The sequence below is a fragment of the Aotus nancymaae genome, unplaced genomic scaffold (assembly GCF_030222135.1).
Source record: "Aotus nancymaae isolate 86718 unplaced genomic scaffold, 86718_ANA_hifiasm-v0.15.2.pri h1tg000077l, whole genome shotgun sequence".
Classification (NCBI taxonomy): domain Eukaryota; kingdom Metazoa; phylum Chordata; class Mammalia; order Primates; family Aotidae; genus Aotus; species Aotus nancymaae.
Window position 1 is genome coordinate 14,416,632 of NW_026988492.1, and position 18,982 is coordinate 14,435,613.

The 18,982-nt window shown below is 34.1% G+C and overlaps 1 protein-coding gene across 1 annotated transcript in view; it reads right to left on the reverse strand.

Moving 5' to 3' along the window:
• PLXDC2 (plexin domain containing 2) overlaps positions 1–18,982 on the reverse strand; it is a 438,114-nt gene that overhangs the window by 68,882 nt on the left and 350,250 nt on the right. Inside the window, exon 10 of the mRNA XM_012450101.3 lies at positions 2,236–2,296. Coding sequence (XP_012305524.2) covers positions 2,236–2,296 — 61 coding nt within the window. The remainder of the gene's footprint in view (positions 1–2,235; positions 2,297–18,982) is intronic.

Below are 18,982 nucleotides of genomic sequence, written 5' to 3' on the forward strand. Positions count from 1 at the left end.
CAAGAAAACACCCAACCAACAAGAAAACACACAACCAACAAGAAAACACACAACCAACAAGAAAACACAGAACCAACAAGAAAACACACAACCAACCAGAAAACACCCAATCAACCAGAAAACATCCAACCAACAATACCCAACCAACAAGAAAACACGTTTTTCTTGAACACACATAGACCATTTGTACAAATTTCCCATGTACTAGTTCATAAAAAATTTCCAATCAACTTTAAACATCATAACATGTTCTCAGATGATAACTCAATTAGTTTAGAAGTCAATAGTAAAAAAGGTAAATTTAAAAGTCTCCATAATTAGGAAATGTGATATAATTCACAATTCCATGATTTCCAATAAAAATGTTAATAAGATGTATTTATTGATGAATTACAGATCTTGACAAGGCAAGTTTAAAATTTATATTAAGGACAAAAGTCCTAAAATAGCCAGAACACTTGTGAGGAATAAAAAGTAAGGAGATTTATCCTGTAGATAGTAAGATTTCTTATAAAACAATAGTAATTAATAAAATGGGACACTGATCTAGGTACTGAGGGAGCTTCAGAAGAGGAGGGGCCAGAAAAAATACATAAAAGAGGTGGCTTTGCAAGATATTGCCCATAGAAAGGCTTATTTAATAAATGGTGCTTGAAATTTGGCTATCCATCAAGAAATCCCCCCACAACAAAACTGAATCTCTATCTTATATGATACATAAAAATCAATTCCAAATGGAACATATTTTGATGTGTAAGGCAAAGCTTTAAAACATTTAAAAAATATATATAAACATAACACCTAGATGATATTTGGTAGGAAAATTCTTTTAAACAAGATCCACAGACATATAAAACTCATCATAAAAATAAAAGATTGATACATTTGACACACTAAATTGATAATTAATGTTAGTCAAATAAAATCATAGAGAAAATTAAAAGAGAAACAAAATTTGGGAGAAAATATATGGACTCCCAGTTACATATATATGAATACATATACGAATTATATTCTCAATCTTTATGCACATACAGATATTCATTTTCAACATTTTATATTGTGAAAATTGATTATATGAAAGAAATTGATTGTCTCAAAATACAACTATGGCTTTGTCAATAGATATTCTTTTGAACTACGTTATTAGATAATTGAAGTGAGATGGATGAGTACACACTGCTGTCATTTACTGAATGAATGTCAAAAGGTTGATTAAAGCTGCACTGGCCAGACTGCATTTAAAGTGCAAGAATGTTCTTAAGAAAATGTATTTCTCAAGATCTTTATGAGACATGCCTCCCCCCAGAATGAATTTTAAAGAGCCTTAGTAACCACTGATCTAACAGTTTTCAAAACAGCATTTTGGCATGACTTGCTTTGCTAAATAAAAAATTTTTGTAACTGTTAACAGTTTTAATTCAAAATTCTTACCCTAAAACTTAATGAAGTGAGAAGAAATACATACTTTTCTTCATAAACTTTATAGAATATCTTTATATGATCCTGAAATTATAGTATAAATGCATTCACCAAAAGCTTTTAAATGGGTTAAAATTGTTTCTGCAATGGTTGGTCAAATGACTTCACTGCATCCTTATCTGTATCATGTTTCCCTCAGAGTTGATATTATACCATTTCTCTATGCCAACTAACGTTATACAATTTCTCATTTATTATAGCACGCCAATTTGCTGCAGTCTTCCACCCCACACAATACCACTGGTCTTGCTGTTTGAACTACAAAGAGGAACAATGGCTTGGTACATCTTAGATAAATAGCAAGCATTTAAGAGAACTGGTCTTTGCTCACACAGATTCCAATCCTGGCTCTACTCCGAGCCACTAACCTGACTCTCCAAGAATCCACACTCCACCCTTCCCCACAAGCTCCCCTCACTCCTTCCTTTCCTTTCCTTGGTAATGTGTGGGTAGTGACAGTGCAGGCACTGTTCTTCATAGAATGAATATGAGAACATATTGAGATGATACATATGAATAGTTAAGCCCAATGTCTGCATACATTTGAGGCTGTAGCAAGTTGCTACAATGCTAATGACAATGGTATCTAATTTAACAAAAATAACCAGCAGTTATTGAACACCTAATAAGTACAGACATTGGGCTTATAGAAGGATTCTTCTCTTCCATTAAGTTTTAGGGCATGGATATTGAATAAAAATTATCAGTTACAAACACTGGTCCCAGGCTTCTGTCACAATAAAGCATGTGTACCTCTTCAGGGCATCCACTGTCCACCCAATCCTGCCGATGACGATCAAATCCACTGGAACATCTTCAAATAAGACCATATTGCAGTTCAGAAAAGAAAGGATGGGGTGCAGGGTGGTGGACAGAAATTAAAAGAAAAAGATTAGTAAGTAGTTCATTCTCACATTTTCAGTTTAGCATAACATTAACTCTTCTATAGAAGTGGCAACTGGAGAAGCAGTGGAATATTTAGAGGGTTATTAAGTAATCACTCACTCCTTGGGGTGTCACTGTTAGGATCACACATGGCAACAAAATCACAATTAAGGCAAAGCACACTGTACAGAATACCTCGATACCTGCACACAGGTAAGATCAACTGCTATTCTATGAAGTGGATTTTCTTTTACCCTGTATTTGTTTTCTCATCATGAAAACAAATAAATACAGGCTTTTTTTTTTTTTCAAATATGGTATTTCATGATTTCAGGTTCATTCATTCATTCATTTCACTTATTCATTCAAGACCCACCATCACACAAACTCTTCCTCTATTGTGCAGTAAAATGTTAACTTAGCAGCTGTGGGGTTTTCAAACCCTGCATGTTCCAAAGAAAAGACTGGCCCTTGACCTTCTCTTGAGGGGTAACCTCTCAACTCCTGGACTATCCTGCCTATTAAGAGTGTCTACCCTTGGGTCTTGTGCTATGCAGATAGTTTATGCTGACAATTTGATTTCTTGTGAATGTCTGACTTTATTTACCTAGGACCCTGGGCCATTCTGAAACAGTTTGACTCTTGGGAGAGCTGAAGACTGGAAAAGATTAGTCACAGGGGCATTCTATCCCAACGGATGAAACTTTAATAAAAACCCTGGAGACCAAGCTTGGATGAGCTTACCTGGTTTAGCAATACTTGTTGTCTGTTATCGTACATTGTCGTTGGAGGAATTAAGTGCTATCTGTATAATTTCCCTGGGAGAAGACAACTGGCAACTTGTACTGGTCTTTCCTGGATTCCACCCTATGTGCATTTCACCTTTGCTGATTTTAACTCATCTCTTTTTCCTGTGACAACCTGGAGCACACAGCTTTTCTGAGATCTGTGGGTCTTTCTAGTGAATCATGGAACCCAAGTATCTTCTTGGGGACACCCAATTGCACTAGAAATACGTCATGTCCAAAAGATCTAATTTAGCAAGCATCATGCTACTAAGACTTTGTTCACTCATACTGTCTTCCTTAACTGGAATAATTTTCTGTCTTCCCTACCTACCCTTACACAGCCCAATAATTCTCCAAGACCCAGAAATTACTATCCAGAGCACATTCTGATCTCGTTCCTTTTAGGAGATTTCAGTTATCCATGGTTAACTGTGGTCTGAAAATAAGTGAGTATAGTACAATAAGATATTTTGAGAGAGGAAAAGTTATATTCATATAACTTTTATTACACTATATTGTTATAATTGTTGTACTTCATTACCAGTTTTTAATTTCCACGGTGTCTAATTTGTAAGTTAAACTTTATCATTGGTATGTATATACAGGAGAAAACATAGTATATATAGAGTTTGGTATTATCCATTAAAAGTCTTGGAGAAGGGGGGGCTACTGTATTGCCGTGATCACATCTTACTTTAATATTATTTCCTCCTTTATGAAAAACCTCATGTATTTATGTCTTAATCACCAAACTTAATTGAGAATATTTGAAACCTAGGGTCTTATATTGATCATATTATCCAGTATATCTGACACAGAGTATCTTTTTCATGTGAAAAATTCAAACTATTTTTGTCAGTCCATTGACATTTAAGACATACATTGACCCTCAATGTTAATATATAAACGAGTATGATACACTTTGGCTGTGTCCCCACCCAAATCTCATCTTGAATTGTAGCTCCCATAATTTCCCTGTGTTGTGGGAGGGACTCAGTGGGAGATAATTGAATCATGGGGGCAGTTTCCCCTGTGCTGTTCTCATAGTAGGGAATAAGTCTCACAAGATCTGATGATTTTATACAGGGTTTCCCCTTTTGCTTGGCTCTCATTCTCTCTTGTCTGTGCCAGGTAAGACGTGCCTTTTGCCTTCCACCATGATTGTGAGGCATCCCCAACCATGGGGAACTGTAAGTCCATTAAATGTCTTTTTCTTTATAAAGTTCCCAGTCTGGGATATGTCATTATCAGCAGTGTGAAATGGACTAATACAATATATCTATATATAATATATAAAAATCCATTTAATTAAGTTACTCTAAATAGATACCTATATAGTTTTCAAAATAAATGAAAAGCTGTTCAACTTTTGCCTTATATTTTCTTACAGTGTTACAAATTTCTCACAGTGTTACTTTGCAACCTTTTAAAAAAAATTTTAACTTGTTTTACAATGAGTCCACATGATAGCTCTTTCTAAGAATCCTTGCCAGAGATTATGCACCATGGGATGAACAAGCATAATTTAATTCAAGTGGAATGTGAAAACAACCCTCCTGTCAACAAATTGGACTGTGTCTCTCATTCTCTCAGGACATGATCCATTGAAGTTAAGCTATTTTATGCCTACCATCTGTACTGAACAAGCTTAAGCGTGGAGCAAACATCAGTGTGGGATTTGGCATCCCAAATTTGAGAATCCCCAGTTGGCCAAGGCCATCTCTGGTTACCCAATGAGATTCTGACCAGTAGTGTGTATTTAATTCCAGATGAGTTAGATGAATGCTCCTTCCTATATTTTCCTTTCAAGTTTGTTTAAACATTGAAGAATGTACGGACGTTCTGTTTTGGAAGATGGGGAGGTATCAATTTTCTACCAAAAAAAAAAAAAAATTTCTTGGGAGCCACCTGATTTCTGTTCCATTGAATCATAACCATAATTCAATGGAACAGAACTTTCTTTAAACAAGATTTGTATTCACTTATTCTGTTTCAAATATATCCAAAGTCAATGGAATGTACTAACTTTTACCTTATTTAATGAGACAGTGTCATATCTTAAATTTGCATATCAACTGAAATTTTACCTTGGAATTAGTCCTTTACATTGTTAAATTAATCCCAGGGAAAAGCACAGAAATGCAGTTTGCTTGATTTATTAAATAATCACCAAATTATGTTGTGTGAAATTAGGTTCTACTGAAAATATGAATCAAGTAATTCATCATTGATTTATTGACAATCAATTTCTTAATAATTGAAATTTACTAAGGGCTAGAGTGGAAAAAACTGAGAATGGCAAAACAAGTAAGATTTGGTTTGAAAAGGTCATACTTTTTTGTAGCATATAATGCCTTAAAAATGAATAAAACTGGATCCTGCCATTTTAGCATTTGTTAGAGCCCAGTAATCTAAATAGCATCCAAAAGCAATTATAAGCACAAGAATGTGTGTGTGAGACAGAGTTGTATAAATCACTAAAAAAAGTCACCTTTATATTATTTCTGCATTCCAAATAAACCAAAAATCACTTTTGAGAACACTTTCCTGTCTCCGCTGAGCTGCTCTGTGTGTGTGTGTGTGTGTGCGCGCGCGCGCGCGCTTTGTGTGTATGTGTCTGTGTTTACAGCACAATCACATTAACCATGTCACTCTCTAGCACATTGTTTTCCAATATTTTTCACTGTTATTCACAAAAAGGATCTCCCACATTGGAATCACCTGGGATTCCTGTCCAAATGAAAATTCACGGGTCTAACTGAATAAGATTCTGTGACAATTGGGACTTAGGCATTTTTATTGTAAACAAACACCTTCAGGGCATTCGTACCACAGTGACTTCCTGTACAATATGTTCAGGCCTCTTGCTCACTCCTGTAGCCCATGCTCTACAACCCATTTGTACCCTCCTTTTGCTCTGAGAACAGCAAATCGTTTTCCCTTCCATGAAGGTTCTATGCTCTTTCATGACTCTCCCTTTGAAGACGCTATTACATATGGCTGGTCTACCTAACTGGCAAACCCAAACCAACTCAACCCCAATCTCCTCCAAGAAACAGCTCCTTCTCCTTCCACCCAGCAGAGTCAGCAACCCTTGCTCAGAGATCCCCCGATACCAAGTGCAAACGTCCACTACTACACTACAATTAGTTGCTTTTGAGTTTATCTTACAAAGCTTTCAGGTTAGTTAGTATTTTGGCTTGGGTACAAAATAGGTGTGTGATCTTAAGTTATTTTTCTTTTTCCTTTTTTTTTTTTTTTTGAATGATTTACTGCATGTTGACAAATTATTACTGTATATATTTACGGGGTAATATCACATAATATGTGATATTATGAGACATGTATGCAATGAGAAATGATTAAATCAAGCTAATTAATATAGTCATTAACTCAGATACTGATCTTTTTGTGATGAGAACATTTGAAATTTACCCCCTAAGCAATTTTGAAACATATACTAGACTACATATATAATACACTATAGTCATAGTATACAATATATGATATATATGTACAGTGACAATATACAAATACACAAAAGATACAATATGCTACACTGTTTTGTGCAATCGATCTTAAGAAATTTATTCCTCCTGTCTAACTGAAACGTTGTGCTCTCAAGTTATTTTTCCTTTCTAACCTGTTTCCTCATCTGTAAAATGAGGCGGAGGAGGTTACATAAGGATTAAAAGTTCAGTATTTGTCTAGTAAAGATTAAGTAAATGTTAGCTGGTTTAATATCTAATTATACCTTTATACCTAATAATACCTTTGGTATATGGTACGCATGTACCAAATTTGGCTATCATAGAAAAATGAATAAATGCAGTTTTCACTTCATAGACAGGATTTAGAAAATGTCTAGGAATTAATTCTATGTACCATATTAATGTAAGATGTGTTTTATAATATAAAGTCCCTTATTATCATATTCGGGAATTAGTATCATAGAATATTATGAGAGAAAAATCTAAGTTGCTCTCACATATGGGCCAAATTTTTCTTCAAAATAGAAATTACATGGTTTTGTACATATTTCTCACATAATTGATTTTAACAAAATATGAACTTCTAACTACAGTAGGTTTTTAATGTTTTTATGCCCAAGTTATTCTCTTCTCATCATTATCTAATTCCAAAATAAATTAATAGAGAGCTACATAGTACTTCAAATTTATTATACTAATTTCCACTCAATTTCAAAGGTGTGTTGATTTCAAAGCCCCCAGGGAATGTATTAAGAGAATCCTATTAAATAAGGCAGCCTAGAAAACAAACAATATTCTCCCAGTTTGTGGCATGTATCAATTCAGCAGATAAAATTTATGTCAGTTTTGTGGAAATAATTTAAGAAATAGGAATTATTTTGCAAGTGTAATATATTCATATGTAGGAAATAGAGTTAATGTTAAAATATTCTTCCACTTTTGTCATCTCATTAAAAAAAATGCTCATATTAGGCCAGGCACTGGGGCTCATGCCTGTAATCCCAGCACTTTGGGAGGCCAAGGCAGGAGGATCTCTTGAGCTCAGGAGTTCAGGACCGGTGTGAGTAGCCTGTCAAAACCCTGTCTCTACAAAAAATAGAAAAATTAGCCGGGCATAGTGGTGCATGCCTGTAGTACCAGCTACTGGGAGGCTGAAGTGGAAGGATTGCTTGAGTGCAGGAGGTCGAGCGCAGAGGTTGAAGCTGCAGTGAGCCATTATTATGCCACTGCACTCCAGCCTGGCCAACAGAGCAAGACTCTGTCTTGAAAAAAAATCATGTCTTATTTCTCTCTCCTCCAAATAATAGGCAAAAAAGGCATTTCCATTACTTTTTAGTTGTTATCCTATCTTGAATTGCTAGAGTTTCCAACAAAGAAAATGATTTTTGTAATTGGATTTGCATGCTGGAGTTCTTCCTTCCTGTGAATGTTACCTCCTGATATCTAGTCTGTTTTCAGTTTTGGAGTCTGTAGGATAGGAAATAGGTGACACCGGGTAAAGCTACAATATTTAGTCTTATCTGGAAATAGGTGACTCTTCTCATAAATCATTCCAATTAAAAGCCATGGATGATGTTGGCAAAATGTCCTTATTTGTGCATTTTCAGGGCTTTACAGAAATGACAAACATATAAAAAGGTAGACTGAAATACAAGTTGAAATTGTGATGCATAAAAACACAGCCAATTATACACTGGGACAATCCACTAAACCCAGATTAGAAAACAGCAACTCTAGCTAGATTATTAAATATTTCGGTGTTTATTTTTTGCTTACATTTAAAAAATTTCTTAGCATACTACTTAGGATGGGAAAGAAAATGAAGTATTTATTCTTTTGAAAATAGTTAAAAGTTGCTGTATTTGACTCTAAAGAGTTGACAGATTTGTTTGCAATACTATTCTCGCAGTAAAATCCAATTTCTATCGTTGCTACCTGTGTAACTTTTAAGTGATGCCAGTACATATAGAAATATGCTAGCTAAGGGAGTTTTAAATGGTGCAAGTGTGGCTGAGGATTGACTTACACAACCCTTCTTTACAGAGCATTGTAGCTTCATTAATTTCACAAGTTTAAGTCCCTCGCTTGGTTATTGTGCTTGTTACATTTTTAAAAACCAGCAGTTGCGGACATAGTGAAATCTGAATTCCTCAGTGACTTTCAGTGCGGTTTCACCTGCATCAAGTGGATGGGAACGCAATGGCAACAAAAAGTATGCGATTTCTGAAGCCTTCAATTAAAATTGCTCCAAAATAGAGGCTTTGAACCCTTTTAGAATAAACAGTACTAAGAAGTATATTTAACATTGTGTTTGGGTATTTACGTGCATATCTGTGTGTACATACTGAAGCTAAATATTCATTGCAATGTTTTCTTTTCTCTTGTTTCTTTTTTCTGAAGATCCACATAAAGCACAGATATGTTTTCTATTTCATTATATTTCATTAAAAAATGCTGGTGGTAACCCACTGGGTGAAAATGCTGAACTGCAACCCTCAATTTGAGACATACTGTACGATAAATAATTTGAAATCTAAATAATATGTATACTTTAAATAGCATTGGCTGGTTTTAAAAATAACCATTTAGAAAGAAATTTACAAAAAAATTAAAAACAAACTACAATAGGCGTATCTCAATGCTAAGATAGTGTTAGTTTTACCTTCAACCTTGTCTTTATTTAATGTATATTTACTTAAACCAATATATTAATCAATTAATTGAAATCACAACATGTAACAGCTTGTTTTTCCAAGTTGATATTATAGTCTAGGCATTTTCCTATGGGGTACATAGTTATGTTTTCGTACATATAATGTATAGTGATCAGATCAGATCAATTGGCATATCCATCCTCTCAAACATTTGTCATTTCTTTGTGTTAGGAACATTCAATATTCTCCTTCTAAATATTTGAAAATATATATTACTGTTAACTATATTATACTATAGAGTTATTGTTAGTTATATTGTTATTATGTTATTATATGGGTTATATTGTAATATAGTTCTATATGGTTATAATCATTGTAGGATGATATATTCATACATAGGAAATAATGACATGTTGACAAATTATAATTGCATCACCCTAAAGTGTAATCCTACAGGATTACATCATCCTACAGGGGCATATAACATTAGAACTTACTCCTTCTATCTAGCTATAATGTATGTTCTTTATATCCAAATCTCTCCCTTTCTCCCTCTTTCACCTCCTCTTTCCAGTCTTGAGTATTCATTTTTCTGCTATTTCCATAAAATCACCCTTTTTTATTTTAAAGAGTCTGCATATGACTGAGAACGTGTGGTATTAAACTTTCTGTTCTGGATTTGAAATAAGTGAAATACTTAATATAATGTCCTCCAGTTCCATCCGTGTTGCTTTGAATGACAGGGTTTCCTTCTTTATAAGGCTGAGTAGTATTCTATTGTGTAAATATATTACATTTCTTTGTCCATTGATCTGTTGTTTGACAGCTAGGTTAATTCCATATATTGGTTATTGTGAATGGTGCTGCAGTAAACATGTGGGTGGAGATGTCTCTAATATACTGATTTCCTTTCCTTTGCATCAGTGTCTAGTAGTGAGATTGCTAGATTATCTGGTTTTGAAGGAAGACAATGACTGCAATTAGATAAATGGTTTTGTTTCTTCTAATTATGTATAAATGAATGAAATATTGCATTTTTTTAATTTAGAAAAAGATAATTATATTTATTGTTACATTATTTCTAAGAGTAAAATTAATTATTTTCGTAGCTTTTGGCATCTATGATTAAAAGTGACTATTCCATTAAACGACACTGCTGTATTTCCACTTAACTAAAAGTACAACTTTGGAGTCTTGTGTCTAGGCAGAAAACGGCACATCCCAAAGAATTTGGGGGCATATTGCATCATATTAGAAAAAAACATCCAACTTTGCCACACCTGACTTTCTTTTTAAGTGCAGGCTCAAAGAACGATGGAGCCTCTAGCCTTGAATTAACAATTAACAAGCTGATTAGTAATTTCCAAAATGCTTCTGGGGTACTTCCAGGAAAATAAAAAAAAAACGTATAATATGGCTATACTGGGAAGAAAAGGGAAAAAATGCAAGTTACTAACACTGTTTGAACGTGAAATGGTTGACATGAACCATATTCAGCAATTGTCCGTTATGTAATTCTCACCTCAACTTGACCACTATTTCTGAAAATTTTTCCCATTTAACAATGGCAAAACGTGAGGCTGTATTATTTAGTGGAAGGAACATGAACTTTAGAATTGCATGCATAAAACTGGGGCCGGCATCTCTCTCTCTGCCATCTATTGGAGTTTACTGGGAGCTATCTACAGCAAGCTGTTATTTGATACTCATTTTCAGTAACATAGAGATTATGAAATCTATCTTTGCTGGCTTTGGGTGTGTATTAACTGAGATAATGTAGACAAGGCACTCTTTTGGTGTTTTACATAGAAGGTGCTCAACAAACGTCAGTTACTTTATTCTATACCCTTCATGGCACCTAGCACAGGTCAAGAAGGGCTTACAAGAAGTGCTTATTGAAAAAAAAGATATTATAATCTGACACATACTGAAAATCTATAGAAAATCCTCCAAGTCCTGATCCAGGACTTACGCCCCATCAGCCACAGAAATCATTTCTAAAACAGGGAGGGGAAATCCTCTCTTTTTGATAGATGAATTCTATCAAAATCTAAAAGTTCCTTGCCAGCATCAAACTTTGCTATCTTGGTAGGACAGAAATGAGAGTTAAGTTATCCAGGAAAGAAAGAAGAAAACGATCTCTTCCCATGGCTGTGAGCTGCGGAAGCAAACACCCAGTAACAAATAAAACTACTGGAAGTTTCAGGATTCTGTTCTGGACATCTTTTCTTAAAAATTCTTGACTTCATACCAAACGTTATACTTGAATAGCACCTTTAAATGCGTAAAAGGAAACAAAAAAGAAATGTAACTTTTACTTTGTCAGTGCCTTGGAAAAAGGAATGTAAAATCTTGGGGGTTTAGGTATGTTGTGCCTCTATAAAACGCTATCCTGTTGTCAACACATTTTTTTTCAAATGGCTTCTGGTGTTTTAGGGTTGTCTGTCTTCCTCAGGAACATCAACCATGAGTGAATCGACTCACCTCTGTTCTGCCAAGAAGGCAAAGTTGGATCGTAGAGCAGAAAGAGAAATTATTTTAGATGAGACAATTGTCTCATCTAAGAAATATCTTTTTCCTAATTTATTACTTTACTACAAATACGCTACAAATTTAACCGGGAGTGTTGAGAATCACAGAGAGATGGATAAAGACAGTATTTCTAGTTTCTCTGAGAACCAGCATAAACTTTACTCTGGTTTTGAACCATAAACGTTTAAAAAGATCTATAAATGAATAGAGAAGACCATTATCGCTTCCCAGATCTCTTAAAGAAAGGCAACCAATACACTTCCCAGAAAAATAAATGACTTTGATTTGCACTCCCTCCACCACCTCCTTAAGAGGCAAAGCATTTCTAATCACAGTTGATTTGGGTCCTTGGAAATAATCTGCAGAAATAATGGCTGGGTGGATTAACCAGGAAAAACATGCATGAATCACTGATCTTCAAGCTCTGTCCAGAGTTCAAGGTTCAGTTTTGCGCAGTCTCTCCATGGCTGTCGTAGCCCTCTCAGTGGAGGAGAGGGACCAACTTGGCTGTGAAGCCCAGACCACAGACTGCACCCAAGATGATCTCATCTTATGTTTTATATTTGGAGTTTTATTTTTCAAAAATGTTTCTCCTGCTTAAGGAAAAAAACAATCTGAGAACCACTTTATGAAATCATTTGTTCCCTTCACCCCATTAATTCATCTAGGCTTGCTGTGATTATCTTTTACAATGTAATGAAATCTTTCAGATAAGTACTATGAGCTCCCTTAAAATAATGTAATATTGATAGGGGGCTACAAGAAGAGAAGCACCTTTTTCTCTCTGTATGTCCCTAGAAGATGCAATGCAAGGGAGTATAATGCCAGATAACAGTAATAGAACAAAGCTTACAAAAATCAGCAGAACATTGTCTCATAAAAGATATCTCTTTAATGAAATTGACTTCTACATCTTTCAAAAGATACATTTGTGAGATAACTTTTCTAAGTACCAGTAAGCACCAGATTAAATTAGAATATCTTTTAATATATATGTGGTAGTCCATATTAGTTTATAGTAATCATTTGAACTTGAAAATAGTCATTGTTCAATTTCATTAATGGTATATTCAGCTTTGTCATCTGAACTCTTAAGATTGATTATTCCAAGTAGAAGTGAATTAATTTCAGTAGAAACACTTTTCCAAGGCTTATAGAGTTTGCTACAAGGTTACCAAGATGACACCCTTAATATTTTAAAAACTTCATGCTTGAGAATTTTAAGTACACACACACACACACACACACACACACAGAGAGAGAGCTGAGTTCAATTTGCCTCTTGAAGTCTAAGTTAATAATAATGCTTAAAAAACAATGCTTAAAAATGCTGTTTAGTAGTGCCTTTAGTATATAGAAAGCTTTGTTTTTCTTTCAAAATTCTTCTTATACCTTCTTTATTATAAGTGTGTGAGCTTGCCTGGGTCAGTTTCTAAAATTGTACCAGGCTCAGGTCCTTAAGTAGATTGCCAACAAAGAATTAGTAAACACATTCCACTTTAAAGCATGATTCTGGTCATAAAACAGTATTCTTCCATATTTCCTTGCTTTTTCTACATCAGATTTGTCAGGCATATAAAATATCAAATTACTAAATGCTAACTCCATTAGAGTGTTATGCAGCTCATGTGTACCAATGTTCTATGTCTTATTAAAGACAGCACTAAAAAAAAAAAAAAAAAAAAAAGGATTTTAAGAATTTGGGTGTGAAGCAATTTTCTCCTTCATAAAATACAGTTAATGTCATCTTATGTTAACAGAAGCATTCTTAGACTTGTAGTTTTTTCTTAAAATTTGCTTTTAATGCAACTGACTTAGAATTTCAGAGCACACCCCTTTTACCCAGACAGAAAAATATTTAAAGCAAGAGCTATGTAAGCATACATAGAATGCATATGTAGTGTAGAATCCTCATATTCTCTCTCCTTCCGTTTATAACACCCATCAGCTCAACAACTTCAAAATCATTTCTGTCATTCATTTGCAAACACTATTGCATCAATCTGACTTAGTCCTTCACTTGCTGTCTGCTGTTTCCTTTAAGTAATACTCATTAAAAGTGTTTATATACCACACTATCACTGTTTACTCCATTAAACCCCGTAAAAACAGTCAATAATTTTTTTCAAACTACATCATTATGATTACATATTTACCTTTTTTCCATTAATCAGTACATTTGTTACATATCCTCCATTTATCTGGCAAACTTGTCCTGTAACAGACCAGATGCAGCGAATATTCTGGGCTTACAGGCCATACGGTCTGTGTCACAAGAATTCCATTGTGGAGAATAATTGCACTAATGTAGAAATGCTAGCTCTGCTTTAGGTTCTGAACGTACCAAATGAAATAAAAACTTAGACAAGAGCAGGGACTGGAGACCAACCAGAAATACCAGAATAGTGCTAGGGAGGGAGGCCATATAATTTATAGGGCAAACCACGAAATGTTTGCAAGAGAAAGGAGGCACTCACTGGCTAAATGAGACATTGGGACAAGAAACCTAAGGCATGTGGTGTACAGGGAATTAATCAGATTCTCATCCTTCACAGACAACATTGGTCTTTTTACAGATTCTGTGTTCAATTTCAGACAGTCTTTTTAACCAAGTTTTCTTGTATGCTTATCTCCTATCATGAACGCATTTTTGACTACTTTGTTATTTTAGATAATGTAGGTTTATGCTTTCAAACTAAAATCTTAAATGTCTGAAGAATTTTCAGCCTTTTTTTTTCTAAAATGTAACATCAAAGATTATTCTCTTTTCATAGGTTATGTGTCTGGCTCTATGTGGGTGCTATAGAAATACAAATATATGTTCCACTTTCTGATCTATGAGTAGAAAATGTTGCAGAAAAAGTGATACAAAAATTATTTTCCCATGCAAAATAACAAATTCTTCAAACACCATTTTTGCTACATGCCATTTTAATTAATTATTCAGAAATCTTTTTTATAACTCTCTGTGTGCTATTTTTATTACTTTGTCCAGTCTGTGGTTTTAATTTTTTTTATGAGGACCCTACCTCGTCAATTATGCACTTTGCAATAACCTCAATTATTTTCAAAGGCAATTTTATATGTATCTTTTATAACAAGCCATTGGAATAATTTTGAATGGAGGTTAGAATAACTAAGCTAATAAAACCTTTAGAGTGGGCCAGGAGGAGCTTCTTCCTCTTTCCTGATGGACACCACTGCTTAGGATTGCTTAGCCAGTCTATGCACATACTTGGTAAGGCTACATGTAGCAAAAATTTCAACCTTAGGGTTTACTTTTTCATTTCTCCTAACATCCAGCCAGCCTACAAAAAAATTATTTTAAGTCCTGCCTCCACCAATTCCTAGTTTCATAACCTTGGCTAAGCTTTATTACCTTCCTAATTCTCATTTACTTAATTTATAAAACAGGGACCTAACTCTCAACTCTTCATGCAATTTTAAGGTTTGAGATCAAATAATTAATAGAATTTAGTGGCAGTAAAGCCTTTCATGGGCTTTGTGGCACATAGTAAATACAAAATAAAAGGTAGCTATTATAAATATTTTAAGCATCTCTAGGTATAAGGCAGGCCTACCCTTAAAATAACTCTCCTGTCCTTTCTTACAAAGTTCCTGTGATTTAAAATCAGCAAAAGCAGCAGGCAATCTGAGCAGTGATAAAAGAAACCTATATGTTAGTGGAGTTCAGGGAAAGGATAGAATAATTCTGATGAGGGCATGGGTCAATACAGAGGTCTTCTCTGGTGCTCAGAAGACATTATTTTAGAAATATAAAATCTGTATATTTTTAAGAATACCTATCATTACAAAGTGTTTCAGCCAAGGTCGTGATTCATGGAGAGAATAAGAATAGTACTTCCTTGACTGTGAAGTGTCATTGAAGAAAAAATTCAAGAGCTGAGGGTAAAAGTAAAAGTGGCTTTCTAGAAAGGAGAAAAAAATTAGTCTCATTAACCCAGAATCTGCCAATTGCTTTCTATAATATCCCAGAAAGGAAAATTTGAATATTGACCTTTCTTCAACCAATAATCTTATTTTTATGCTGAATTATCATCTTCTTTGTTTTGCCTAATAATGTATACTAACTTGATCACATTGGCTTAGAATAATACAGAATGATCCATCTGAATTTCTTGTACTTTTCCATGAATGCCAGAATTCCTAGCACATAATTTTCTCAAAGCTCTTTGCAGGTCTTCTTCATGGGTAAGACTGCATTTCCGACTCAGAACTGGACAGAAAATAAACTCTTTGGCATTTAGAAAGCATTGTCAAAATCTTAAGTAGGATGTTCCTATTAATAAATATAAAATAGTCATATTTGCATTTTCTGGGGGTAGCTTTTAACAAAAGTGAAAAATCAGAAACAATCCCAATGACATTTTAATAATTTTCTTACAATAAATTTTAAAAGAGCTGGCTTGAGTATGAACATGTATTATAAATGTTTCTCTATATTTTAACATTAGATTCTCCATAAAACAAATAACTAAACCATAAACTACTTTTAAAAAATGCTTTCATTTACCATCATACCAACCTTTACAATAGAAAACTGTTAATCTAAGGTTCCTTTTGTATTCAATACTCAATTTTTAACAGATGCCTACTGTGAGCTTTGTCTTTTGTTTTAAAATTTTTATTTTCTTGTTCTCTAAGGATCATAATTTTTTCCATACCAATTTAGCACCTACTGTTAAAAGTGAACAAATGAAATTTCATTTTTGGACAATTAACTTCTAATTATTTCCAGGGGAACTCATTTTATTAGTGCAAGCAAGCTAAAGCAATGGCATATATAATTTTCACTAAATGCTCCATTTTTAGATACTCCATATATGTTTGTTAGATTGAATTTGTTGAAGTCTAGCCTTTCTACATTATAACCATATAAAGTGCAGCCACCACAGTTGGTTAACACATAAACAAAACTTTAAAATCACTTGGATCATCTTGAAAAAGCAATTATAACCATATGTGATGCTAAATAATTCTACAGACTTTATCTCCAGTTTGCCAAATGGTACTCAGATGGGAAGCACACACTGCATTTGCTGACTGGAAAATCAAAGATGACTTAAGAGAATGCCTTGATATTTCAGGTGGGACTTAGTCATTAGGAGACTTGGCTTAAGCACCTATTTCTTTAGAGTTTGAAAAAAAGAAAACTGGCTTCTATTCTTTATTCACGTCCCTCATTAAAGACTGGCAGATGGCTCAGTGGCCAAAAGAAGACAGAGACCAAAATGCAAAATAGATGAATAGGTAGAAGATGCTGGAAATGTAACTATAAAAATACAGAGTTCAATACTATTAGTATTTTGAGAAGAGACAAGAATTACATGCATGTTACATCCATCATCTAGTAAGTTATGTGCTATCTTTCCAGAGGAAGTTAGCTAGTCTATAGATTCAGCACTGATATTTTTCTGCTGCTAAAAAGTTGTTTTGAATTTTTCTGAATACCCTAATTGTCCAAATAAACTTTAATATCTATTTCCCTCCTTTCTTTTAAAAAGTGTGTTCTTTTGTTTATCCATGGATTTTATTATAGATAATATGTGCATGTGGTAAAAATTCAAATCTTTCAAAGATTTGATTATGATGAAATGGTAATATGTATTTCTCTTTATGCCAGTTTCTAATTCATGACAGTTTCTCCAAAGGGAAGCCCTGTTACTAGTACCTTATACATTTTTCAAAAGTATTCTTTACATCAAAATATATTTCAAAATGCTTTCACATTATGGATAAAATAACATAATACCTCCCCATATTGTTATAATTGATCCACACAAAAATAATTAGTACACTTTTGTTAAACTTAGGTTTGGAAGGCTTAAAGCAGGGAAAAATAAACTTATACTTTGCATTCTAAAAAGACAATCTTGTTTATGCTATATGTCAGGACAAGGTAATTAATAGAAATGTGAATATTCTTTATTAAAATTAAAAAAACTGATTATAAAGGGTCTTGTACTAAAATACATTCAAAATTCAATTTATCTCTTATAGCATTCCAAGTTAAAAACAACAATCTTAGATGTATGGCATTTTTAGAAGCTCCTTAAATTTCTTTAAAACACTTATTACCACTTGGATAGCAATAATTTAATATAAACTCAGAACTAAAGAAAGTTCCATTGTTTTTAACTAGTTCACAACATTCTAAAATCCTCTGATTTATTTATTATAAATACTACACTTATTCAAAAGCCTCTTACTTTCTTTTATCAGGCTCAATTTCATTAGCCCTTAATATATTTCAATAACAAATATATCTGCAGAATTTTTTCTATAATATTTCTCAATTTCAAATTAAGAATGAATAAGTGCCTCCAAACAACTTAGGCAAAATCTCTGCAGTCTTCCAGGCCCCTTAGCTCAGACATACAAGATCAGCCTTTCTACTGCCCTAGTCCTAGACTACCTCAGCATTCTCCAAAAAGGCTTATTAAAAAGCTGGATCCCTGGATCCACTTTGGACCTACTGAAGATGAATCTTTAGTGAGCTGTAGAGTAATCTGCATCTTGACAAAATTCTGTGACAATTCTGAACTGTATTAATATTAATATTATGCTGTGAAATAAGTCAGGCACAGAAAGATGGGTACTGCATGTTCTCAGGCACGTGCAAGCTAAAAATGTTGATCTCATAGAAGTAGAGAATAGAATGGTTACTAGAGGTAAGAAAGGATGGAGGAAGGGGGAGATACCCAAAAGTTCGTTAATGAATACAAAGTACAGCCAGATGGAAGGAATAAGTTCTAGTGTTCTGTTTTTGGGCAATTAACTTCTAACTATTTTAATATATATTTAGTAACATATACACACACACACACACACACACACACACACACACTTTACTATTATTATTATATTTTTTGAGACAAGTCTCAATCTTGTCCCCCAGGCTGGAATGCAATGGCATGATCTGGGCTCACTGCAACCTCTGCCTCCTGGGTTCAAGTGATTCTCCTGCCTCAGCTTCCTGAGTAGCTGGGATTACAGGCACCTGCCACCACGCCTGCCTAGCTTTTGTATTTTTGTAGAAATGGGGTTTTATCATGTTGGCCAGGCTGGTCTCGAACTCCTGACCTCAGGGTGATCCACTACGCTCAGCCTCCCAAAGTGCTGGGATTAC